At 40.9% G+C, this 26,104-nt stretch overlaps 1 protein-coding gene across 9 annotated transcripts in view; it reads left to right on the top strand.

Annotated features, from left to right (window-relative positions):
* The first annotated feature begins 15,240 nt into the window (after nt 1-15,240).
* TMTC4 (transmembrane O-mannosyltransferase targeting cadherins 4) overlaps nt 15,241-26,104 on the top strand; it is a 76,532-nt gene continuing 65,668 nt past the window's right edge. For 2 of the 9 annotated variants that reach the window (XM_077158600.1, XM_077158606.1), the window contains exons 1-2: nt 16,639-16,747; nt 22,058-22,273. In XM_077158600.1, the coding sequence (XP_077014715.1) occupies nt 22,112-22,273 (162 nt within the window). In that variant the 5' untranslated portion in view covers nt 16,639-16,747; nt 22,058-22,111. Of the gene's footprint in view, nt 15,276-15,322; nt 15,471-16,638; nt 16,748-17,210; nt 17,574-18,536; nt 18,718-21,795; nt 21,985-22,057; nt 22,274-26,104 lie in introns of those variants that run through there. The other 7 variants (XM_077158607.1, XM_077158608.1, XM_077158603.1 and 4 more) reach the window with 6 other exon arrangements.

Raw genomic sequence — 26,104 nt, 5'->3', positions numbered from 1 at the left:
TGACTTTTACCTCTGGGTTAATGTGAGACAAAATAGATACATCAAAAGTAGGCACAGAAAAATCAAGACAGAGGATTATAACAATGTATGTCCCTGGTAATTCAAAGGAAGTTAACACATTGTCTAACATTTATAAATCAATAAATATTATATATTATCTTAGGCTATGGAAATTGTCATTATAAATAATAATAGCAAAAATATTCAAAATAGGGTATTTTAGAGAGTAGAACTAGTTATGCAGGTGATATCAATTTAAAATTTTTAAAGATCTTGTGGAGAACAAGGGCCCAGGCTCTCCCCTTTTGTTTTAAGGGTAAGTTGTTACACGTAGCTGCCTATGTAATGGGGCAGAAGTTAAAGGTCAACAGACCTCCTCAGGAAGAAAAGAATATACAAAGTGTATCATAAAACACTTCTTGTGTAAAGCATTAAAACTCATCTCCCCTGATCAGTGTTGATAAAAAAATCTCTAAACCCCTGTGTCATGAGACCCTCCTAAAACTCTGTTCTCTGGAATGTGTTTATCCTAAACCCTTAAAGCTGCCCCTTGTACTCACACTTTTGTGGGGTGCTACTGTCATTTTCTGGATGGCCACCACTGGAGACCCTCTCCTGTTTGTAAGTCCTAATAAAGCTCATCTCTGACTCTGTGCTAAGTATGTTCTTTGGTCTTGAAGCTGTGCCAATCCAAGCCCTTCAAGTACTGGGTTAGAACAGGTCTTATTTGTAATTTTCTAAAAACAAAAACAAAAATAAAAGTAAAATTATTTTTGCCTATCAAAAATACAAAAGATGAAATATATTGACCAAACTTGTCTTGGCAAAGGGTTGAGAAATGGACTTTTTGTGTACTGTTGAAGGAAATATAAGTGGTTTACTCTTTCTAGAAAATATTTTGCAAAACATTTTGCATATTCTTACTTGGCAATACTACTTTAAAGAATTTACCTTAAGATTGTAATTAGTTATAGAACAACATGGATAGCATACATTTATATAAAATTGTGTGCATATATTTACGTGTATACATAGGCATCATTGTGATGTAGAATTTCTAGTGTTTCTCTATAAATTTTTATGTTTTATTGAAATATTTGACAGTAAGTGGCATTTTTCAAAATACAAAGCTACTTTTGAAAATAACTAGCAAAACTTATAGTGTTTACAACCACTCAAAATTATGCTTAGGCCTTTTGTGCATCCACTACATGAGAAAGATGACAGCTTCTCTGCATTTTATAAAGTAAATACCATGAGGACTAACACAAAGTGCACTTTGGCAAATACCGAAGGAAAACAAACAGAATTTGTGGCATCATCTGTTCTGAATGAGATCATTTTATCCAATTCTCTTAAATGTTTTTCCAGAATAAGAATAACACAATTCTAGGCAGAGAGCCAGAGTTTTCATATCAGGAGGAGGAAAAAGAAGATTCCCTTACCTATGACTTGTAACTTTTGAGCCATTTTATTGACACTAAACAAAGGTGAGGTTCTCAACTTGATATGCAAAAGAGCCAATCTATGACACCAGGGTTTTATCGTTAAGCTTGAAGCAGGATATCTGATGGCCTATTGGCCCAAACATCTGTCTAAGGAGTTCAGGGTTTTTATGGATTCAAACAAGGAGAGATGGAGTTGTTACCATTACATCAAATAGAAAGAGGGCTGAGACTAGGCTAGAATGACAATTACAACAGTAGGGATAAACAGGACTCACACTAGGCTAGAAAAACCATTACAATAATATGTATACACAAGGCTTAGCCTAGGCTAGAATGACCATTACAATTGTTGGTGTAAACAATGGTGCAATTAGGTTAGAGTAACAATTACAAAAGTATAAACAGGGTTGGGACTACTTATTTCAGTAATTTCAGGTATTACCTTTTGGTTATTCTGCAATGTAGGAAGAAAAAAAATCTCTAAATAATGATTCAGTAATCATAATTATTTATTAATTCTTAGTTTCTTGGTTACATCACCTTAAATTTAACCATATGCTCAGCTATTTTTCCCAGCACAGCACTTTGCCAGAACATCTGGCCACAGATACTTAAGATAATAAAGGTTTGGGCTGAATCCAGTGTACTAGCCCCAATACCACTAACCAAAAAAAACTAAATAAATACAAATGAATTCCTGTTTGAGTCTTAGATGCCCTTTCCCAACAGCTGGTTTGGGTTGGGGCCATCTTGATTCATCTAAAAGAGTCTAATAACATGGAATCTCAGTAAGGAAAGGGTGGGAGATGCTTCTCAATCTCTTTCCTCTTAAATTTACCCACCCCCTAATTCAGTAATGATTTATCTCTGCTTTCCAGGGTTCTTGGAATTAGATTTAGCCAAAAGGCTCCTGTTAAATTACCGTATAATTTCCCCCAAGGCATTGGATCCTTACTCATCTACATTTGCAATCCTAAAAGGAGACTTTGAAGTGACTCCTTAACCCGAGCCCCATACCCCAACCCACCCTCCAAAATAATCTGCTCTAATGAGACTTTCTGCAGAGGAAAGTATAAAAACATCCTAAATTCTGCCTTACTGGACATCCTATTTGAAATTTCACTTAAACAAAAAGTGGGAAGAGGGGCAAGTACCAGCCTGTATGACAACTTAAAATTGCTTCCTCTATTCTTTTTTTTCCTCACTAGAGAAGTTGTGGGTTTACAGAAAAATATGCATAAAATACACAATTTGCAAATACCAATCTATTATTAACACCGTACATTGGTGTGGAATATTTATTACAATTGGTAATAGCACATTTTTACAATTGCACTACTAACTATAGTCCATGGTTTAACTTAGGGGTTCACTCTGCAGTGCAGTTTTATGGATTTTAACAAAATTTTATTCTGTTACCATATACACAATCTAGTCACATTCAGATGCATTATACATATCACAGTGCTGTTAATTATGTTCACAGTGTTGTGCTACCATCACCACCACTCGTCATATAAACATTTCCATCATTCCAAATAGGAACACTACATTTTAAGCCTTAAATCTCATCCTCTAACTTCCACCCCATCCCCTGGTAACCTAATTTTTGATTCTATGATCTTGCTTACGCAAATTATTTCAAATCAGTGAGATCATATGATATTTTTGCATCACTCAACATGATGTCATCAAAGTTCATCCATATTGTCATATATGTCAGCTGCATAATATTCCACTGCATGTACATACTACATTTTATTTATCCATTAATCAGTTGATGGGCACTTGGATTGCTTCCATCTTTTGGTGATTGTGAATAATAGCACTATGAACATCAGTTTGCAAATATCTGTTTGAGTCCCCGCTTTCAATTCTTTTGGGTATTACCTAGCAGTGGGATTGCCAGGTCATATGGTAGTTTTATTCTTAGCTTCCAGAGGAGCTGTCAAACTGTTTTCCACAGCAGCTGCCTCATTTTACCTTGCCACTAGCAATGAATGAGTTTTCCTATTTCTCCACATTGTCTCCAACCCTTGTTATTTTCATTTTTGTAATACCAGCCATTCTTTCAGGACACAAAGTCCTGAAGATGTTTTCTGCAAGGTCTGGCAGAGCAAACACATTTAGGCAGAGCTCCTTTTGTCCAGTTTATTTGGCAGCAATCATCAGATGGGCTGCAGCTGGGAAAATGGGGTCAGCCCCGAGCAGGGGAAGGGGTATAGCGTTTGTAGGATGGTTGGTGAGGGTAGGAAAGGGAGGTGGATTTTCATTGTCTAGTTTGGGAATGATAAATTGTCAGGCTAAGTGGGGAGTTATTGCAAGTTTGTAGCTGCCACTGCCAGAACTGTAACCACAGGGGGAGTGGGGGCTGGATAAAGGGAGTTATCACAGGAATGCAGCTGCTAGCGGGGAATTCAAGGGCACTCATGTGATTGCCATGTGGGCTGGGACAGATTTGGTTTTGCAACGGGCTGGTCATATCATGGAAGAAGGAGTTCTGCCTAACACTTTACATTTTTAATTGATTTTTTATATCAGGTGTGAAGTAGAGATTCTACTTTTTTTTTTCTGCAAATGGAGATCCAGTTTACCCACAGACTATTCTTTCCCAATTGAGTAGTCTTTACCACCTTGTCAAAAACCAGTTGGTCATAAATAAGAGGGTCAATATGTGAGCACTGAATTAGATTCCTTTGGTCTATATGCCTGTTCTTATGTCAGTACCATGCTGTTTTGATTTCTGTGGCTTTGTAATAAGTTCATTCCTCTTTTTCAAAATGTCTTTAGCTATTTTTGGCCCATTACACTTCCATATAAATTTGATGATTGGGTTTTCCATATCTGCAAAGAAGGTTGTTGAACTTTTGACGGGGTTCCATTGAATCTATAAATAGCTTTGGGCAGGATTGACATCTTAACATATTTAGTCTTCCAATTCATGAATACAGAATGTCCTTCCATTTATTTAGGTTTTCTTTCATTTCTTTTAGCAATGTTTTGTAGTTTTCTGTGTATGGGTCCTTTACAAACTTGGTTAGATTTATTCCTAGGTATTTGATTATTTCAGTTGCTATTGTGAATGGAATTTTTGTCTTGATTTCTTCTTCTGATTGTTCATTGCTTCTGTACAGAAGTACTACTGATTTTGGGGGGTTGATCTTGTATACCTTGCCACTCTGCTTAATTCACGTATTGGCTCTAGTAGGTTTATTGTGGATTTTCTGTACATAGGATCAAATTATTTGCAAACAGGGAAAGTTTTACTTCTTTCTTTCCAACTTGGATGCCTTTCATTTCTTTTTCTTACCTATTTGCTCTGGCTAGAACTTTCAGTACAATGTTGTACCTAATCTCAGAGGGAAACCTTTCAGTCTTTCACCATTTAGTAGGATATTAGTTGTGGGCTTTTCATATATCCTGAGGAAATTTCCTTCTATTCCTAGTGCTCTAAGTATTTTTATAAAGAAAGGGTGCTGTCCTCAGACTCAGAGTTAGAGCTCTGAAGCTATGAAAGTCAGCAGTACCCCTACAGGAAATGTTTAAAAAATTGAAAAAAGTGATCAGACATTGAGTAGGGATGTGAATGAAGCTGATCTGGGTAGGACTAAGGTATACCAGAAGACTGGGTAAAGAATGATATCATCCATATTTTAAAACTTCAACTTCTGTATGAGACTAAAGGGGGAGTTATTCATTTGGTACAAAATTTATATTTTGGGAAGTATATTTCTTAATTTAGGGTATGGTCAGTTTATTTCAACACCATAAGTACATTGAATCTTGAATACGGCATGAGATTCTGTTGTTTCTCCAGGTTAGTGTGATGCCCCAATAAATCCCAGAGTGATTTGAACAAGGAATAAAGAAGAATTTGCATTGGGGGGGGGGAATATTCAACTTCCCCATTTGGAGAATTTTTGATATTCTTGTGAGCAGTGGGTACAACCAAATCAATAGGTTGAGCCCTCAATCTTGGGGTTTGTCCCTATTAAACTTATTCCTGCAAAGGATAAGCTAAGCCTACTAAAATTATATCTAAGAGTCACCCCAGAGAACTTCTTTTGTTGCTCAGATGTGGCCTCTCTCTCTAAGCTGGCACGGAAAGTGAACCCACTGCTTTCCCCCACTATATGGGGCATGACTTCCAGGGGTGTAAATCTCCCTGGTAATGTGGGACAGAAATCCTGGGATGAGCCAGGACCTGGCATCAAGGGATTGAGAAAACCATCTTGATCAAGATGGGGAAGAGAGAAATGAGAAAAAAAGAAAGTGTCAATGGCTGAGAGATTTCAAACAGAGTTGAGAGGTTATCCTGGAGATTATTCTTATGCATTATATAGATATCTTCTTTTAGTTTGTGGTATATTTGAAGTGGCTAGAGGGAAGTACCTGAAACTGCAGAGCTGTGTTCCAGTCACCTTGTTTCTTAAAGATGATTGTATAATGAGATAGTGTTTACAAAGTGACTGTGTGATTGTGAAAACTTTGTGTCTGATGCTCCTTTTATCTAGGGTATGGACAGATGTGCAAAAAATATAGATTAAAAATAAACAAATAATAGGGGGTACAAAGGTCAAAATAAACTGGGTAGATGGAAATACTAGTGGTCAATGAGAGGGAAGGGTAAGGGGTATAGTACGTGTGAGTTTTTTCTTTTTCTGGAACGATGCAAATTTTCAAAACAATGATCATGGTGATGAATATACAACTATGTGATGATATTGTAAGTTATTGATTGTACACCATGTATGGAATGTTTGTATGTTAAGAGTGTTTGCATGTTTTTATGTTAAGCTTTATCAATAAAAATATTTTTTTAAAAAAGAGTGCTGTACTTTGTCAAATGCCTTTATTGCATCAATTTAGATGTTTACATGCTTTTTCCCTTCATTCTGTTAATGTGGCATATTATATTAACTGGTTTTCTTATATTGAACCAAGCTTGCATACCAGTAATAAATTCCACTTGATTGTGGTGTATAATTCTTTTAATATACTATTGGATTCAGTTTGCTAGTATTTTGTTGAGGATTTTTGCATCAATATTCATAAGATATTGGCCTGAAATTTTCTTTTTTTTGTGGTATCTTTATTTGGCTTTGTTATGAGGGTGATGTTGGTCTTATGGAATGCATTAGGGAAGGTTCCTTCTCTCAATTTTTTTGAACAGTTTGAATAGAATTGGAATTAAGGCTTTTTGGAATGTTTGGTAGAATTCCCCTATGAAGTCATCTGGTCTTGGGCTTTTCTTTGTTGGGAGGTTTTTGATTACTGATTCAATCTCTTTAATAGTAATTTGCTTGTTGAGATCTTCTATTTCTACTTGAATTAGTGTAGGTGGTTTGTGTGTTTATAGGAATTTGTCCATTTCATCTACCTTATCTAATTTATTGGCATACAATTGTTCATAGTACCATCTTACAGTCCTTTCTATTTCAGCTCTTCTCTTCAGAGACTACAGTACATATGTAATTCTTTTTTTTCCCTCTCCTTTATCTTCAATCTCTTCCTTTATTCTGGTTCTTCTCAGCATACAAACAAACCAAAATTTCTCATGTAATAAAAAAAAAATTCTCCCTTGGATCCTCTTTTACGTGCCATTGGGTAAAATATACCAATGACTCCCTATCCAACATCCATTCCCCCCAACAGAACCTCAAAATTTCCCAGTCTCCACCCACCTCCTCGCTGACTGAGGAAAAGAAAACTGCATTACACTAAATCCTGATTAGTCCAACTTATTATTTGGTGCTCGTCCCCTTGTCAGTGAGGAGTTTGGTGTTGGACATATGACTTAATTATGGCTGGGATCTCTGATAGGCAGTACCTAGGAAAGAAGATTTCCTTCCTCTTAAGAATGAGACACCACAGGAGAAGGCTCCTTCGTGCTTATAGAAGGTGTCATTCTAAACAGAAGCCAGGAACTGAGAGTCATTTTATACCATGAAGGGACTAAGGACCAAGCTATCACATCAAGGATGGCAGAGCAAAGAGAGTGAAAGGACCTGGATCCTTGATGGGCAAATCAAGTTTGAAACTATTCTATTAAAGGCTATACCCATGAATGAGTTTACTCATGGAGAAAACTCTGACCTTCTTGCTAAGTGACATCATAAACTTCATGGTTTAAGCCGATTTGAAGTGGGATTTCATTTTGCTTATTGCTGAAGATATCTTATTTGTCACATACCTATTCTTCCATTTTTATACATCTGTCTCAGAAATAATAACATACTCATTATCTCCATTTCATTCATCTCCAACCCAATATTATTCAGTCCACATGATTTTCTTTTTTCCCCCTTGATCCTAAAGGGTCTACACAGAAGTTTATGCAAGGTCAGCAATAACCTCCTTGTTGCCAAATTTGAACGATATGCCTTAGCTGCTATCTTATTGATCAATTTGGCAATACTGACTACCCTTCATTCTTGAAATTCTTTGCTCTTGGATTTCATAGCCAGGTTTTCTCTTAGTTTAGGAGCAGCATTACAGTCAATGAATATTCCTTGTGGTATCCTCTTTTCTCACCAGATCCTAATATTAACCTCTCTATAGTCTGTGGTCATTCTCTTCTCCTACTGCACATTTTCTCCCTGAGTAAACTCATACATGGGTATAGCCTTTAATATCTTTTAATGCTCTCAATTTACAACAGCAGACAAGACTCTCCTCAGTTTCAGATCAAATATCCAGCCACCTCTGGACATCTCCTTCATGTTTCATGGGACTTTCAAATTCTGCTTTTGTCAAACTGACCACTTGTCCAAATCCCCAAGATACCTCCTCCTCCTGTATTCCCTGCCTTGGTAAATGGCCCCACTATCCACCCATCAACCCATTCAAAACCTAGGTGGAAATCATCCTAGACTTCTCCTTCACTCTCTATCTCTAATTAACCACTAGGTTTTGATGGCTCTAATTACTTAATATTCCCCAAATCTTTTTATTTTTATTCTCAAATATTTCATTTCACAAATATCACTTCTCCTGCAGACTACCATAATTACTTGACTGTATATCTCCCTGCATTTAGTTTTACACTACTCTAGTTTGTTTTTAACACTCCTACCAGAGTGGTCTTTCTAAAAACATATATAAGGTTTCTTGTTTATCAATCTTTCCATTGCCTTCCATTATCTGTAGGGTAAAATGCAAACTCCTTACAAGGTACTCAAGGCTCTTCTTCTTTGGCTTCTTCCTATTTACATCAACAAGAGCAAACTGAGTTATGCTGCAGAGACAAAGCATCCCAAAATCTCCATGGCTCAACAAAACAAAAGTGTATCCCTCTGTGCTACAAGTCTATCATAAGTTGGCAAGAGAACTTTGCTTATTTTGGTTTTGCAAGGACCTAAAGTAACGGAGGCTTTATCATGATATGTTGACACAATCACTGCAGCAGTAGGAAGTGAATGTGGCAAATTCACACTGGCTCTTAAATTCTCCACCCAGAAATGACACATATCTCTACTGCCTATATAACATTGGTCACAGCAGGTCACATGAGCCATGCTTACTCATAAAGGAACAGAGAAAAGTAATCCTACCATTTGTCTGGTAAGCAGAGAGCTGGAAATATTTGTTTATTAATGCTAATGACTACCACACTAGCAAACCCTGTTTACCTATCACCAATTCCTCTTGTAAACCCTATATACCAGACCAACATAACTTTCGTAGTTCTACAAATGTGTCACATATTTTCATGTCTCTATACTTTAGTCCAAGTCATTTGCTTAGAATGTCCTTAGAGTTTGTCTCATTTCTTAATAACTATTAATCATTCAAGACCCAGCTTAGGTATCAGCTCCTCCAGGAACCATCCCCTAACCCAGTATTTCTCAAACTATCTGTAGTAAAGGACTAAGTTTTTATTTCCTGTCCATCATGGACCAATACTTTTAAAAATACACCAAAATAAATTATAAGAAAAGTAAAATAAAAACAAAGACACAGAAAAACACACGTTCAAATTTGTTATTAAATTCCCCAGCCACTTTCAATTTCTGCTCTGGTTTGCTAGCTGCCGGAATGCAATATACCAGAAACGGAATAGCTTTTTAAAAGGGGAATTTAATGAGTTGCTAGTTTACAGTTCCAAGGCCGAGAAAATGCCCCAATTAAAACAAGTCTATAGAAATGTCCAATCAAAGGCATCCAGGGAAAGATACCTTGGTTCAAGAAGGCCGATGAAGTTCAGGGTTTCTCTCTCAAGTGGAAGGGCACATGGCGAACACAATCAGGGCTTCTCTCTCGGCTGGAAGGGCACATGGCGAATACGGTGTCATCTGCTAGCTTTCTCTCCTGGCTTCCGGTTTCGTGAAGCTCCCCGGGAGGCGTTTTCCTTCTTCATCCTCAAACCTTGCTGGCTGGTGGACTCTCTGCTTCGTGGTGCTGTAGCAGCATTCTCTGCTCTCTCTGAGTCTCTTTCTCCAAAATGTCTTCATCTCCAAAGGTCACTGGCTGGTGGGCTCTCTGCTTTGTGGTGCTGCAGCATTCTTTGCTCTCTCTGAGTCTCTCATTCTCCAAAATATTTCCTGTTTTATAGGACTCCAATAAATCAATCAAGACCAACCCAAATCGGCGGAGACATGTCATCCCTTAATCCAGTTTAACAACTACTCTTGACTAAATCACATCACCCAGGGAGATGATCTGATTACAGTTTCAAACATACAGTATTGAATAGAGATTATTCTACCTTTATGAAACGATATTTTGATTAAAACATGGTTTTTCTAGGGGCATACTTCCTTTCAAACCAGCACAATTTCTATGCTTATCTAATCTCTGTTTGGAAACCAACAGATCATAGGCTGGCATGGGTCCAAGGACCAGACTTCTGAGCAGCATTGCTCTAACTCACTCCTGTTTTCTTCCCTCCTCCAATCCTACCCACTGGGCTTGGGTACTCTCACAACATCCTAAAATATACCTCTATTAGGCCCTCATTAAATTTAATCATACTATTGGTTTATTTGTTTCCTCTATAAGACTGTTTCCTCCCTGAGGGTACAAACTGTTAACTCTGAAACTCCGGTATCCTGGAGATTAACTGGCGCTTGGTAAATTTTTATTCAATGGATAAAGAGGTAAGTAAATAAGTAACCAGCTTTCATTTCATATAGACAAGAGCATTACTGTTTTTGAATCGGCAAACTAGACATTTTTACCGAAGCTTAACTTTTTAAAATAAAGGTGATTCATTAAAAAATATGCCTGTTTTCAATACTGAGGAAGTGTAGGCCAGATAAGTCCTGAAATGCAGAGGGGCCAGCCTCTCCAGAACATTAACTACTTCCATCCCCCTATCTCATATTATCGACATTCCTTTCCAACATGAAAAAATTAGAACGGGCATAGCCCAAACATCCCTAAAAAGTGGAAAAAAGCCACTCAAAGGAGATAGATGGTGGAGTTATACAGAGATGGTAGGGCTTAACAAATGAGTATGATTGCTGAATCATTATACTGATATTTCTTTCAGTCTTAATGGTCTTGGTGCAATAAGTAATTAAAAACATGCAATTGTGGAATTGTAACCCACACTGTTCTAGTTTGCTAGCTGCTGGAATGCAATATACCAGAAACGGAATGACTTTTAAAAAGGGGAATTTAATAAGTTACTAATTTACAGTTCTAAGGCCAAGAAAATGTCCCAATTAAAACAAGTCTATAGACATGTCCAATTTAAGGCATCCAGGGAAAGATACTTTGGTTCAAGAAGGCTGATGAAGTTCAGGGTTTCTCTCTCAAGTGAGAAGGCACATGGCGAACACAGTCAGAGGTTCTCTCTCATCTGGAAAGGCATATGGTGAACACAGTCAGGGTTCCCCTCTCATCTGGAAGGGCACATAGCGAACATGGCGGTGTCTGCTGGCTTTCATGTGGCTCTACCAAAAGGGACTCTCTCCAAAATGTTTCCTCTTTTAAAGGATTCCAGCAAACAACTCCACCTTCAGTGGGTGGAGGCACGCCTCATGAAAATCATCTAATCAAAAGTTACCACCCACAATTGGATGGGTCACATCTTCATGGAAACAATCAAAAAGCAATCAAAATGTTCCCACCCAGCAATACTGAATAAGGATCAAAGGGCATGACTTTTCTGGGGTCCACCACAGATTTTGACCAGCACACATATCAAACTCTGAAATCCACTCTACAACTAATTGTTGTGGTGTGACTTTAAATCTATTGCTTTTTTTGTATATATGTTGTTTTCATTAAAAAAAAATTTTGTTATGATGATGAATGCACAGCTATATGATGATACTGTGAACCAGTGATTATACACTTTGGATGATTACACTTTGGTATGTGAATATATATCAAAAAAAAAACTTGTATTAAAATAAAAAAAGACCCTGTTAGCTCAAAAATACTGGCCCTTCCCCACCCACTCATCAGCTTCTCTCTCCTATTTGCCTTGAAATTCCCACCACGGTGTACTTCGCTTTAGCTGCAGTGATCATTGTTAAGTGCATGTATGTTATCTCAGAGGGGCATGCAAAAGACTGAATTAAGAATGAAAATAAAGGAAGGGATACTTGGAGAAGGAGTTTTTATCTAAGAGAGTGGTTGGAAATGACATGGATAAAAATGTTAGATGTTTGGGAAGTGAGCTGGAAGTCTATGTCAATGGCAAGGAAATGTAGCCAAGGAATGGCAAGGAAATGTATTGGGAAACCCAAAATCTTGCTCAACTATGAACATACAGCTCTATCCACTCAGCTCTCTCCATATCTTAATTTGCCAGAGCTGTTGTAACAAAGTACAATAGACTGGTTGGCTTAAATGGCAGTAATTTGTTGTCTCACAATTTTGGTGGCTAAAAGTCCAAAATTAAGGTGTTAGCATAGCCATAATATCTCTGAAGTTGGAGGGCTCTGGAGGTGGCTTGTTAGCAGTCCATAATTCAATCTCTGCCTCCATCACATGGCCATCTCTCTTCCCTTCTGTCTCATACTACTGTGTCCAAATTTCTTCTTAAAAGGTCTCTAGTCATATTGGGTTAAGGCCCATTTGATTCAGTTTTGCCTCACCTTAACCAATAACATCTTCAAAGAGTATTTATAAATGGGTTCACATCTACAGGACCCAGGGTTAGGACTTGAATATGTCTTTGTGGGGGACAATTCAACCCATTAACACTCCATGAAAATCCTTCTCTCATTTCTGTCTAAAATGAAGCCTAGTTTTTCCCCATTGAAGCTTCCTTTCTTTCAGGCCTGTCCATTTCATCCCATTTGTTAATACCTACCAATCACTCAAAGCCCTACTTGGGCATCACTTCCTCCAGGAAGCCTTTCCTAATTCACTTCCTTTGACTTTTTAGGAAAGGAGGATCATTGGCACCTTGCCTCCCAGTGCTGCTTCCAGAATTTTCTGCCATAATCTTTCATAATGAGGACATCTATCATCAAAAGCAATTACTTAACTTTCTGGAGGCTTTTATAGCACACTGGTTATGCACAGAGCTTTGTGGTCAGAACACTGAATTCCAGCCCTATCTCTAACTCTTCTATCTGTGTGACTTTAGTCAGATTACCTCCTCAGCTTCAATTTTCTCATCTGTTAAAGATAGTAACAGTAGCTAGCTCATGGGATCATTGTGAGAATTTAAAAAGTCATGTAAACCACTTAGCAGTACCTCACACAATAGTAAAAATTTTTATCCCCATTACTCTTCTCTACTTTCATATCTTCAATATTTTTTAGTTTGTGGCTCACAATTTCCTTATTATATACCCAATTCTTTGCCATCCTCTTTGGTGAAAACCATGTTTATAAGCCTCCCAGCAGCTATCATTTATATATATATGATACATATACTGAACAAATGTTTATTGACTTGAGTTTCCCATTTCAGGATTTATCTACTTCTCTGACCTTAAAAGTCCTTCCCCCCACCCCACCCCCTCAACCTCTATGGCTTCTGTGCCAGTTTGAAACTGTTGTATACCCCAGAAAAGCCATGTTCTTCAATCCTCATTCATTATTATTGGGTGGGATCTTTTTTACTCGATTGTTTCCATGGAGAAGTGACCCACCCACTTGTAGGTGGTTTCCATGGAGATGTGTCTCCACCCATTCAAGTGGAGACACTTACTAGAGACTTACTGGAGTCCTTTAAGAGGGAAATGTTTTGGAAAATGCTTCAGAGCCTACACTGCCAGACACCTTTGCTGATGCAGAAGGAAAACACCCCTGGGGAAACCATTCTGAAATGAGAAGCCAATGACCCCAGAAGATGCCAGCCACATGCCTTTCCTACTGACAGAGGTGTTCTGGACCCATTGTCCTTTCTTGAGTCAAGGTATCTTTCTCTGGATGCCTAAATTTGGACATTTTTATAGCTCTAAAATTGTAAACCTACAACTTAATAAATTCCATTTTTAAAAAACCATTCCATTTCTGGTATATTACATTCTAGCAGTTTTAGCAAACCAAAACAGCCACCATCTCCATTCTACTTCACTCATCTACCAAGAAGAGTTACGTCTTGGTCCTTCTTCTCATGCAAGACAACCCTAACTCTGTGATCTTACACTCAGCCCCACATGCCTGATTCCCTTCTATGCTACATTTTAATGACACGTTCCCGGAACCTTCCCCTCCATGTGCACCCTTACCCTCTACATAACCTTCTAGGTCCTGAGATCTTCCCTGCTGGCCCCAACCATCAAGTCTAGGCCTTCCAGACCACTTACTTTCATTAATTCTGCTGAAACAGCTAAGACTGGGAACAAGCAAACAGGGCACGAGTGAAAAGGACTAAATTCATCCCAGAGTGATGTTTGCTTGCCTGGCACAAAGCTCCCAAATCTTCTTTTCAAACACCTGCCTCTTAGTGGACTCCTTCGTCTAAAAGCAAGAGAAGCCATGCACTGGCAGTCCTAACCATGTAAGTCAGTGGTGTGCTACTATATGTTTAACACCTGGCTTTCTAGAAAAAACAAAGATGTATGCATATAAACACAATCATTTGTGCATTATAAATATAAATATAAAAAATAATTAATTATAAATCATAAAATCTGTGTAGCACACAATTTACAAACAATAAAATTTAGAAAAATTCTTATTGTAAACTCTATATGGTCAATTCTCACAAACTGCTTTTGTTGATTTTTGCCAAACTCTTGTATCTGTATCTAACTAATGTTTGCAATTCAACCATGCAATTGCATCTCAATCTGCTCTTTTCTAAAACAGTTATTGTTATTAAATGTAATACATGACCTTATTAAACTATTCCTCACCCTTGTACAAATTAAATTCATTAAATGGAAACATCTTTTCAGTTTTCAGCTCTAAGCACAACTTGCTTTTAAGGTTATAATCTGCTTAATCTCTTATCACTTTCTTAAGTCTAGGAACACTGTCAAAATAAAAAATCAAGGTCTGATTTATAAAATTTGCGTTTCCATGGCATAAGTACCTCCACCATGAGATCATGGTTGATCTCAATTTACCAATTGGACATTAATGAATATGGAGTTGGAAATACATATGTACAATAGCACATCATTAAATGCAGCAGTGGAAATGGATGAAGTGGGCAGATTTGATAAATAACTAGGAAGTAGGATGTGTTGATTTGTTAGATGCCAAAGGTGAAGTCAGAACTCTGGAAATACTGGACAGATGGTGGAGCCTTCAGTACCACAGGGAGACCTGGAGGAGGAGCAAATAGTGGAAAGTATGCAATTAAAATTTGGATATGTTCCATAAAGGTGCTTGTGAGTTATAGCCAGGTGGAGAAGCTGAAGAAGCAAGATATGTGGGTTTGGAGTTCGGAGAAGAATCAGCATTTGGGTATGATTGAAATGTTAGTAGTGGATTAAATCATGCAGGGAAGAATTGTTGAGAGGAAAGGGCTGAGACCCTAAAAACTTTGTCATTTGAAGGGCGTCTGGAAACAGTTTAGGAAGACAAGGAAAGTGGAGTGTGGCTGCCACCAAAGGAAGAACATGTTTTAAGGAAGAAGAAAGGATTTTGCTGTGAGATCAGGTAAAACGAGGAAGTAAAGAGTCTTCTGGACTTAGTAATGTGGAGTTATTGGTGACTAACCAACGAACTGGGAGACTAGGAAAGTTATGACAGGGAGCTCTTTCAACAATTTCAGGGGAGCTGGCAGTGTGGTAGGTTGGAAGGGTACGAGGAGCAGAGGGAAGGCTTGAGAACGACTAAAGGCAGACCATACAGATTTAGTAAGGAAAGAGGGTTTGATTTTAGATCACAGTCTGTGATACAGGAAAAAAAAAGTCGACGCTGATACGAGCAGGTTTTTCGTTTGGCGGTTGAAAGTTGAGAAAAGTTTTTCTTTATCTTGAAGCAGTAATGTACTGAAAAAATGTGGTAAGAGTTGGAGGGGCAATCCAGTTTAGGAGTGGAGGTTTAAGGACAAAGCGTGGTCAGGGATGGATGAATGGTGGATCTGTCCAGATGAGGTACCACTGCAGATTTGGTGGGTCAGTCAGGGTATGACCTGAGCTGGGGAAAATTTGCTAAAACAAAAGCCGCGGTGGCAGGGCCTCGGATCAAAGAACACAGGCTCAGTTCTGCTCCGAAAGGTAGAAAGTATAGACACCCATTTTAAACAACTGTTTCCAGACAGGAAGTAGTCTAGTGTTTGGATGTTCTTATCCAGGTCCTCTTCCTTCAGGGAAGCTGAAATCCCTTAGCGGAGCACAACAGAAAGCGAGAGAAGCGCGAGACAGACCAGAAACAGGCTCCAGCGCTCCAGACAAAAAAAGGGGAGGGAGGACGGCGCACACCTGCGGCACCCGGGGAGGACCGGCTTTCGGGGGAGAACGAAGAGGACGCGGCCGGCCACTCCCGAGTTAGGATGTTGCCGCCTCTTCCCCGCCGCGGCCCCTCCTCTATTAGCCCTAGAGCTGCTAGAGTCTCCGCCGTTCCACTTCCTTTTCTCCCGCGGAGTCAGTCGGTCCCTGTGCTTAGGTCTCCGCAGGCTTACGCCCCTGGCCTGACGTCACCAGTGCGTCGGCCAATGATCTGAAAAAGAGACCGGGCTCTGGCATAAGAGTGACAGGGGCAGCAGCCAATCGGCGGGAGGAGGAGGCGGGCCCAGGCGGGCCTGAGTGTGTGAGAGGGAGCGCCAGCGCGCGTGGGGAGCTGCGGGCCGGCGGGCGCGCCGCGGGGGGCAAGGGGGGAGGCGGTGGCGCGCAGGCGGCCCCTCCCCCTGCCAAGCTCCGGGCGGGCGCCGAGAGCTGCTGGAGTTTCCGCACCCCGGAGGGCGATGCTGCCGCGGCTCCGGCTCCTTGCAGGTAACGCACCCGGTGGCCCGGAGCCGCGGCGGCGGCCCCTGCAGGGCTGTGCGCCGCAGAGCGCGCTGCGGGGAGAGCAGAGTTGGGCGCGGAACTGACTCGGGGTCCCTCCTGCCGCTGCGCCCCGAGCCCTGCGGAACTGCCCGGAGGGGGGGGCGGCACCCACCCCGTGGGCGGTGCTCCTGAAGGAGTTGACTCCAGCCCCTCCGCGGGCGGTTGCGGGACCTGGGCTAGCCTCTGCGCTGCGGCCAGGGCAGGGGCCACCGGGAGACGTCGGCCACGGGCTCCTTGGCCCCGGTGTAAACAGAACACGGGACAAAGGGAGCGGCGTGGGGCTTGCGCGCCCTGCGTATTGGCGCCCCGGGGCCCTGGCTTCCGCCCTCCTCCTGGGACTGCGGTCACCACCCCCTCCAGTACTCCCCGCCCCAGCTGGGCGGCCACTCCCTGGGCTGCGGGCACCCTAAGCGCCTACATCACGTCTTCGGACCCGGCCACCTGGTCGCGGTGCCCAGTCAGCCCCAGCGCGCGCCCTGCGCCACCCGGCGCGGGACCGTCAGCTGTAGGCGGCGCAGACGTTTGCTGTGTACAACCAGGCCGTTTGGTCGCCTGCCCTGGGTTAAAAGGCTGCCACCCTGCAGCGCCGTGAGTGCCAGCTCCTCTCACACTTTGTTGCAAAGCGGTACGAGAGGGGCGGGCAACCGGCCAGGGCCCCGGGGCTCCCGAGCCGTGAGTTACAACGTGGACTTGAAGTTTGGGGAAACAGAGCAGGTGGCACAACCACCGTCTTACCCCCTGCGAATTTCGCTGGGCTCCTGGTTTTTTTCATGTGAGTGTGGGCTGTGTGTGTATGTGTGTGGTTTCTTTTTCTATTTTTTTTTTTAATCACACACAAAAGAAGGGAGGAGTTAGTGGAACGCTGTAGCTAGAAAGAGCACTTGGAATCATCCCACACTTTGCTCTTTCCCCAGGAGAACAGATGGATAGGGAGAATTCCTTGAGAATTAATTATTGTAATTGCTGTCTGGATCCCCACCCAGTTCCCTTTCCTGCGGTCCCAACCGTGCCAGGTGTGCCCCAGCTCCTCTTCCTTCAGGGAAGATGTAAACCGACACCGCGGACTTATTAGGGAAAATGGCTGCAAGCTACCAAGCATGAAACTTTCTGGGACAGTTGACCTGTGGGTAGCTGTTCAACAGTGAAGGCAGAACCACGCACAGGCATTCTTACTACAGGCTTAGCCCTCGTGTGTTATTGAATTTGAACACGGGAAGGCAATTAACAAGAGGAAGATCTCTGCAGTATTATTTTGTTCAGCACTTTGTTGGGGAGGGTGGTAGAGATGACCCTGCCAAGAGGGCCCCAGGGGATGAGAGGCCAGTTCAGTGTTTGCACTGCCAGGCCTATGGATGCTGGGTCAGACATGATCTGCCTCTTTAACCTGATTTCCAGAGTCTCTAACGTCAGACTGGCAGAAGGCAGCTGACTGTGTGGATGGATTGTTCCTGATGAGGTAGAAAGGCCAGGCAGAGGCCAGCAGGCCTTTGGTTGCATGTGAGAAGATACTCTTCGATAGGTGGCTGCTGCTTATTTTTCCAGGGTGAATCATCTCGTCTTGCTTTTCTGCTGCCCAAGCTGATGTATCAGGTCCCTGCATGCCCACAGTTCCCAGCTTTAGTGATGTTTAGTTTGGGGTCCCCTCTTTGAGGTCTTTTTGACCCTTTCATTAATGATTGGCTAATTTGTTTCAACCCTCTGAAAATGGAGGTTTGATATTAGAAGTCTGAGAATTTTGGAATTAAGAGAACTGCCTCTTTCCAATTTTAATTGCTGCTAGGAGCCGGTTAATTCTGAACAAATTATGAAATAGACACAGAGAGATAGGAATCAGAAGACCAACTTTAATACTGGTAAAACTGGATGGAGCACTCTGCTTAGACCAAGGTGGAAGCTGCAAAAGAGATCCCTTCTCTGTAAGTTGAATTTACCCATCTAAGCAAGGCCAAGGAATCAAGGTCCCCAGACAGGGCATCACCTGGAGAAGAGAAGAAGGGCAATACAGCAAGGGCCCATCGAGACTGTGATGGAAAGTGTCCCTTTCTGCTTCATGGCCTGGGTACCAACAAAGTGTGGAAGGGAGCTGGTCCTCCAGTCTCCACCACCTCTGGTACCAAAGTTGATCATTGCTAAACAAAGTTCTTTACCATTTGAGAAAGGGGAGTTGGGAACAGGGTCACTGTATATGGCTGTGTAGTTTATGCAAGTCAGAAAGACACTTGAACAGGAGGGCAATGTCCCCTCCTGCGTCTGCCCAAAGGAAGGGGTGCCCTTTTCTCTGTTTTACCAAGTCACCTCTTGGCCTAATAATTTTAGCCCCTGGTTGCTAAGCTCATCTGCAATGTGGATGGTCCCAAGGTAGGAAGTCAGGGACTGGGCACCAGGAACGAATTTCGCCAAAATAATAAGAATAGGAAGTAATTATTTCCATACCTTATTCCATTCAATCCTTACCATATCCTCCTGAGGGAGGTAATGGTATCCTATTTTGCAGATGAGAAAATTGATCTTAGAAAGATGAGTTTATTCAAGATCATACAGCTAGCGAGTCCAGACCTGTCTCTTTATAGCTTGTGCTCTTAACCACTGAACTAGGAGGGTTTTAACACTTTGTAACTCTCTTCATATTTGCCAACCAAAGGTGTTATCTGAACTTTTCTTGTATGTATACACATTAACAGTAAATTCCTTAACAGAAAAAGACATTGGTGGGTGTTTTCAAGGGCAGCTAAGGAAGGGAGGGAACTTGGAGTCCAATCTAGGGGAGGAGGAGCCCCCAGCAGAGAAGAGCAAGGAAGACATAACAAGGATGGGAAAGCCATCCAGAACCAAGAAATAATGCAGGGGGGAAACGGGTGGCGGGTGGCAACCAGACAGAATCTAGGTTCCCTGATGTCCCTGCCAAAGAAGAGAAGCTCCTTCTGAGATTGACTGCACCGTCATGTTGACTCCGAACAGGACACCTTAGAGGTTCAGGCCTACAGTCTTCTTTGCATGCTGCTTAAGTACCAAAATAATTCATCTTTGTTTCAAACAGTCTGAGACAGATAGTAAGGGATAATAACTCATTTAAGAGCACAAATTATTTCCTAATTCAGTCTTCCTCCTGTAATGCCATTTCAACCTCAAGACAACCTTTTATGAATTAATATTCAAATATTTGGGGCTAAAGTGAATAACGTCAAGACCAGTTATATGACCATTTAACAGCTCAATTTGCATTTATTTATTTATTTGGATGAGAAGGTGAGTTTTATTACAGGTGCATATCTAAGGAACTGGAGGAAATCTCTCAATTTGCATTTACATTTTAAAATAGATGTAAGTTATTTGCCTTCCTCCAAATTATTTTTCTAAGTCAAAGAACAATTTTATTCCTCTCATGGTAATGGTATCTCGCTAACTCTTTGGTTTTTATTTTTTTAAGAAGCAGAAGTAATTTCTCTAGCAAAAAATGTACTCACAATGGCTGAAACCTGTGTGGTGACCTGTATTGTGCTTGCAGCTGTATTTGGATCTCTGAGCAGTGGTTTATCCTTTCATTGTTAAATAAAAGAAGGCACAGATAGCAGCTGGAATATTCCCCCAGTGTTTGCTGAGAGCAGGACTTACATGCTCTCAGGCCAAGAGGCTTGCGAGACTGGCAGTGAGTAGAGCCACTGGATTGTAAATTGGAACCTCCTTCCAGCCCCTGGGAAGGGATGGCATTACTGTAGAATAAGGTGCCCCATTGACTGTTTTATCTGTCTCCGTGGGTTCATTCAGATATAAGTCTATAGAAAAGATGCCTGAGACCCAAGATGGCCTATTTTGCTGACTTCCCATTAATTCCATAATCTGGGGCATTTGCTTAGAGATCAGGAAACAAATGCATCTAAACTGCCTTACCGATTAAGGGGCCTGGGATTCTCTTTCATCTCAGCACAAAAGGAATAGGGGCCAGGTCCCCTAGTAGGGAAGCTGAGAGTCTCAGCACCAATAAACCAAATACTAAAGGGAAATTTTAAAAGAAAAGTGTTCTCCGTCTGTGCTTTCAACTTCACCGAAGAAAATGTTAGTAATAATAGGTAACCTAACCTAAGCATTTACTAAAGCCAGGCAGTGTTCTGAGCACTTTGGGTGGGCATCTCCTTTAACCCTCATGACAACCACGTAAAAACACCATCATCCCCATTTTAGAGGTGAAGAAACTGAGGCCCCAAAATATTAAAAAACTTCCAGAATTATGCAGGAGTGGAACCCAAGCAATCTGATCCAAACGTGATCCTGGGGTATTAAAATAAAGCAATAGGGCTGAGGTGGGAATGGGGCAGATAAAATGAAGTTTAGGGGGTGTTTGGGCAAATTTTGAGGCAGGAAGTTTTTAGAGAACTCTCAGAGTAGTGTAGGAAATGGACTCAGAGAGGTAAATGACTTGCATAAAGTCATATAACTGATAAATGGCAAGACAAAACTTTCTGGCTTTTAGCATTCGGCTCTTTGAAAGAAAAGTTAAAAATAAATGTATGTTTTTAACTTACTTCTTTTACCAGTATTGGAGCTAATAGCCTGACCTAGAATAGCCTCCCTTCTTCTCCTCACCCCATTGTTTAAGATACAGCTCAGTCCTTTCTAGATAAGATGTCCCAAACCAGTCAGTCTACAGCATTATCTCCTCTATTCTCTGTGTGTGAACCAGCAGCCTGGCAGTTGATCCGGTACCCTGCCTGTGACTTCCCTCATATTGAACTAAATTCTTCTCTCTCTCACATTATTATTTAACTTGCATATGTCTCTGAGGCCTACAAATAGACTAAGATCTTTCAGGATCACAAGCATGTTTTATACTCTCCCTGCTTCCCACTCCCATTATTGTTTATGTGCCAAAAATGAATATTTGTTGATAGTTCTTTGTTGGATGAAGAAAGATGGTAATTTTTGTTAACTTTTTATACTATTTCAAGGACTGTAAAAAATGATTTGCCTTATTGAGCTGTTATAGCATTCCTTTAAAACTGTGTTTCTCAAGGGGAGTCCAGCATCAGAAATCCAACGGCTTCTTATTCAGTAGGTTGCAGAAGGGCCCTGGGCTCTGTGCGTGTTCCCAGTGGTCCTTCTATTAGAGTTTGAAAACCGCAACCCAAAGTTGAAGATTGTATCCTGTAAAATCAAGCATGTGACTTTCTAGCTTCTATTCACATAAGGTAAATATTCTGTACAAACATTCCTAACAATGCATTGATGATGGCATTTTTATATCATGTTACTATTTTGCAGACTTTTAACAAGCATAATGCTGGAGCAAGAGACTGGCAGCCCGCGATATTCAAAATGGGTGAATTGGATTCCAATTTGGATCACATCATTCCGTCTTGTCTGCTTCCTCCTTTCTGGGCCAAGTTAGTAGTAGGATTTGTTTCCCTCATGTGTTTTGCACGCAGCTATGATGGGGAATTTGTCTTTGATGACTCTGAAGCTATTGTTAACAATAAGGTTTGTATCTTAATTCTTTTCTGGTAAACTTGTGTTAGCCACTTTCCTATAACTCAGTGCCAGTCTAGCAGTGTTGAATTAGTCTCTATTAAATGTAGGTTGACCATTTTCTTGGATCCTAATTGTGCTCTGGTTATTTCATCTCTTATGCATACTGCATCCTTTTTATTGCTGGGCTCCCTAGTTTCCAGCCCCTGCCAGACCTCAGTCTTTCCTTCCCCTGTCCACATTGCTTTTTGAGGCCCCAGTCTGCCCATGTACCAGAGGAACCATTCTTCAGAGATGACAAGGCAAGGGTCGTATCATTGCAGAGTAAGTATTTCAGATTTTGTGAACATTTCTCAGAACTCCAGTCTAAAACTGTTTTAAAAAAAAAAATCACGCATTTGCTGCATGATGGATGAGTCTAATCACCTGCCACCAAAAGGTGCATTCTCAGCAGCAGGTAGAGAGCTTCTTTGTCCTTCACGGATAGCATCAGAACAGCCTGCTGACAGCTGCTAGAGGAAGAGTAGTGGGCTGCTTGTGAATGCTGCTGTTCCTGCTCACTTCATGTTTTGAGACTCAAATTTGCTGAATTTGCAAAGTCTGAATCCATTTTGCTTACCAGTGGGTGCTATATCAGTGCAGGGAAAATGATCATCTTTTTCATTTCCTAACTAGAATGAGAAAAGAAGAAATAGATTTATGGGAAGAGAAGAAAATTATGAAACAAGCTAAAAGAAAATCAGAACAAGAAACTCAGTGATAGAGGGGACCCAGAGGAGAAAGCCTGTGGATGCTAGGACTGGTTAGCACTTTTTGGAGAGCTTACAGATCTAGTTGCTCCACAGATGTTTGTGTGTGTGCATGCAGCTTAACCAGTGAAGATGACTTAAAGAATATACTAGTCTGTCTTTCTAGTAGATTAAGTGTTGCAACTCTTTGTAACGTTGTTGAATGCTCTTAAAAATTTGAAGTCATGGTTTTCTACCAAATGAGAAAAAGTATTTTCCATGTTGAAAATGTTGAGAAAAATTTCTCAATGCAACAATAGCAGAAACTTTATTTGTTGCATAATATTATAAAGGATCTCATCCATTTTGGTGACAGAAACTGCAGCATTGTTGATATTTTTATTTTTTATTTTTTTGCACGGGAAGGCTCCGGGAATCGAACCCTGGTCTCCAGCAGCATGGCAAGCGAAAATTCTGCCATTGAGCCACTGTCACATTGCCCTATTGATGCTTATTTTTAATTTGAGCTCCTCACTTGTAATTTTTCTCAAGTTCACCCAGTAGTTACTGCAGGTGTTTCTTTTTTTTTTTAGATGGCGCTTAAAAGAAAATAAGATAAATAAGTTTGTAGCACTAAGCAACCATACGGTGGCTTAATATGCTCAGTGCTGCTTTTTTCAGTCTCTTTATTCATTTTGGTAAGAGTGTCTTGACTATTCCCCTTTTATGTAACAGAACATATATAAATTGTTAACTCAGAATCTATGTCAGAGAGCCTTGGTCAGCAAGCAGGAAAAAAATGTGAGCACCGTTATGTCAGATGCCCTGGTATATGGGTATAATTCTGTTTCTTTCTAGTGAGGTAAAGCAGATGAAGCCATTTTGTGGGTCAACTGAGCATTGTCTTGGCAGTGTTTTCTGGAACACCACACTGTGCCCTTTTGTTAACTTGCTAGCTCCCTTTTCTCTTTTCTGTTTAATGAAAGGCACTCCTCCATTCATTGGCACTTTGCCTATGGCAGTGTGAAACAGGCTGTTACAAGATTTTATTGGTGGTAGCGACTGTTTTCCAGATGCTTCCTTGTGCTGTTGAGTTGTCTTTTTTGTTCATGGAGATGATGATTTTCCTTGAGACAGTTGAATTAAACAGGAATTTCAGACACAGTACATCTTTTGCACAAATCAATATGAGCATAAACTGACCTTTCTTCAAGTAGCTTGCCTTGCTTTTTGCAGGCTACACTGAATCAAATACTTAGAGCCTCTTTTTGTGTTCATTTTCTTTCAAATGGAGGGGAAAATCCTCTTCTAAACCCTTCACCAAATGAACAGGTATTTCCGTGGCATGCAAAAGAACTTCCAGTTTTGTAACTGAGTAAACCAAGTCTGGTCGGATTACATGATCTTCACAGAATATCTAACCAATCCTGCAGGGGTTCGTTATATCGAAGCTTTCTGGCACCAGCACTTAATGGAAGTGAAATTCACTCTCCGAAGTGGGTATCAGGTGGCCAACTTTGCATTTATTACCTGTCCTCAAACCTATCCCTTTGACTCTACAAGCACTTAAGTAGCAGATACAGAATTCCACTGTGTGTCATGGACATTTGTTGCTCTTTTGGGCCACCCATCATTTGATACGCTTCTTCTGTTTGGGACATACCCCACCTTGGGACACTTATAAGCTGGAAAGGCCATTCAGCTAGGATACAGGCAAAGATGCCGGCTCTCTCTCCAGGCCTGCCTGCCCCACTGTGCCCTGCTGGTCATGTCAGGAGCTGGTCTGCAGAGGTAGGGGTCTGGAGGCAGCTGGGCAGGTGTTCAGTAGTATGATTTGTGGTTGTGCTCCTGGCTGGAACCTGGTTTTCCAGTCTTCCCAATGATTCTGTGAACTTTACACTATCCTTTAAAACATTTTGTCTTTGCTTAAGTCCATCAGAGTTGATTTTGGCTACCTCTTGACTGATAACTGCAGTGCTTAGCGCATCATAATTTCTAGTCCCTGAGACGTTCCTGTTAATTATGTTTTAAAGGGGAAAATAACATTCAGTTTATTACACTGAAAAATAATATTCAGTATTTTTAAGCAAGCTAGTTTCATATTTTATATATTAAAAAGATGCATTTTTAAGCACCTGTAGCATAGATGGAAACTGGAAAATGCAAAAAACATGTTTTTCTACACTTACATTTTAAACTGGAAAATTTGGGGTACATTACCTTATTTATTGGATGAGTATAAAATAGATTATATTGATGTGCTAATGCCTCTGAAAAGCAATATGCCAGAAATGGAATGACTTTTTTAAAGGGAATTTAATAAGTTACAAGTTTACAGTTGTAAGGCTGTAAATTTTTCCTAATTAAGGCATTCAGAGAAAGATACCTTGGCTCAAGGAAGCCTGATCTGAGAAGGCATGTGGCTGGCGTCTGCTGGTCCTTATTCCCAGTTCTGTTGCTTCCAACGTCTGATGCCAGCAGTTTCCTCTCTAAGTGTCTGTGGGTCTTCACTTAGCTCCTCCGGGACACAACTCTGGGTTCTGGATTACTTAGCATCTCATGAGAACATGGCAATGTCTTGCTGGGCTCTGCCTGTGTCTGGGCATCTGCTCTCTGTTGGTAGTCTACACACTGCCACACATCCATGTCTGTCAGTTCTGAAGCGACTGTTCTCCAAACATCTGCATCTGAGGTTTCTTCAAAGTGTTTCCCCTTTTGAAGAACTCAACTAAACTAACCAAGTCACATCTCCGTCTAACCAAAAAGTCAAACTCACAATTGAGCGTGCCACATCTCCATGGAAGTAATCTAATCAAAAGGTCACACCCACAGCTGGATGTGTCACATCTCTGTGAAAATAATCTAATCCAAAGGGTTTCCATCCTACAATACTGAATGAGAAAAGAACATCACTTTTCTGGGGTACATAAAAGTTTCAAACTGGCACAGAGAGTAATGGTGATCTTATTTAGCTCTGTGGTCAGTTTGTTCATTCACTGTGGATTAAGCACCTTCTGTGTGCTCCCAGCAAAAGCAGGTATCTTCCATGCCTCATGGTGTCTGGTGGGCAGAAATCCAGAAGGAGAATGTTCTTGGATTAGATCAGCAGCTCAGC

The sequence above is a fragment of the Tamandua tetradactyla genome, chromosome 4 (assembly GCF_023851605.1).
Source record: "Tamandua tetradactyla isolate mTamTet1 chromosome 4, mTamTet1.pri, whole genome shotgun sequence".
In the NCBI taxonomy this organism is placed as follows: domain Eukaryota; kingdom Metazoa; phylum Chordata; class Mammalia; order Pilosa; family Myrmecophagidae; genus Tamandua; species Tamandua tetradactyla.
Note: the sequence above shows the minus strand (reverse complement) of the source record. Positions and strands in the feature narration are given on the sequence as shown.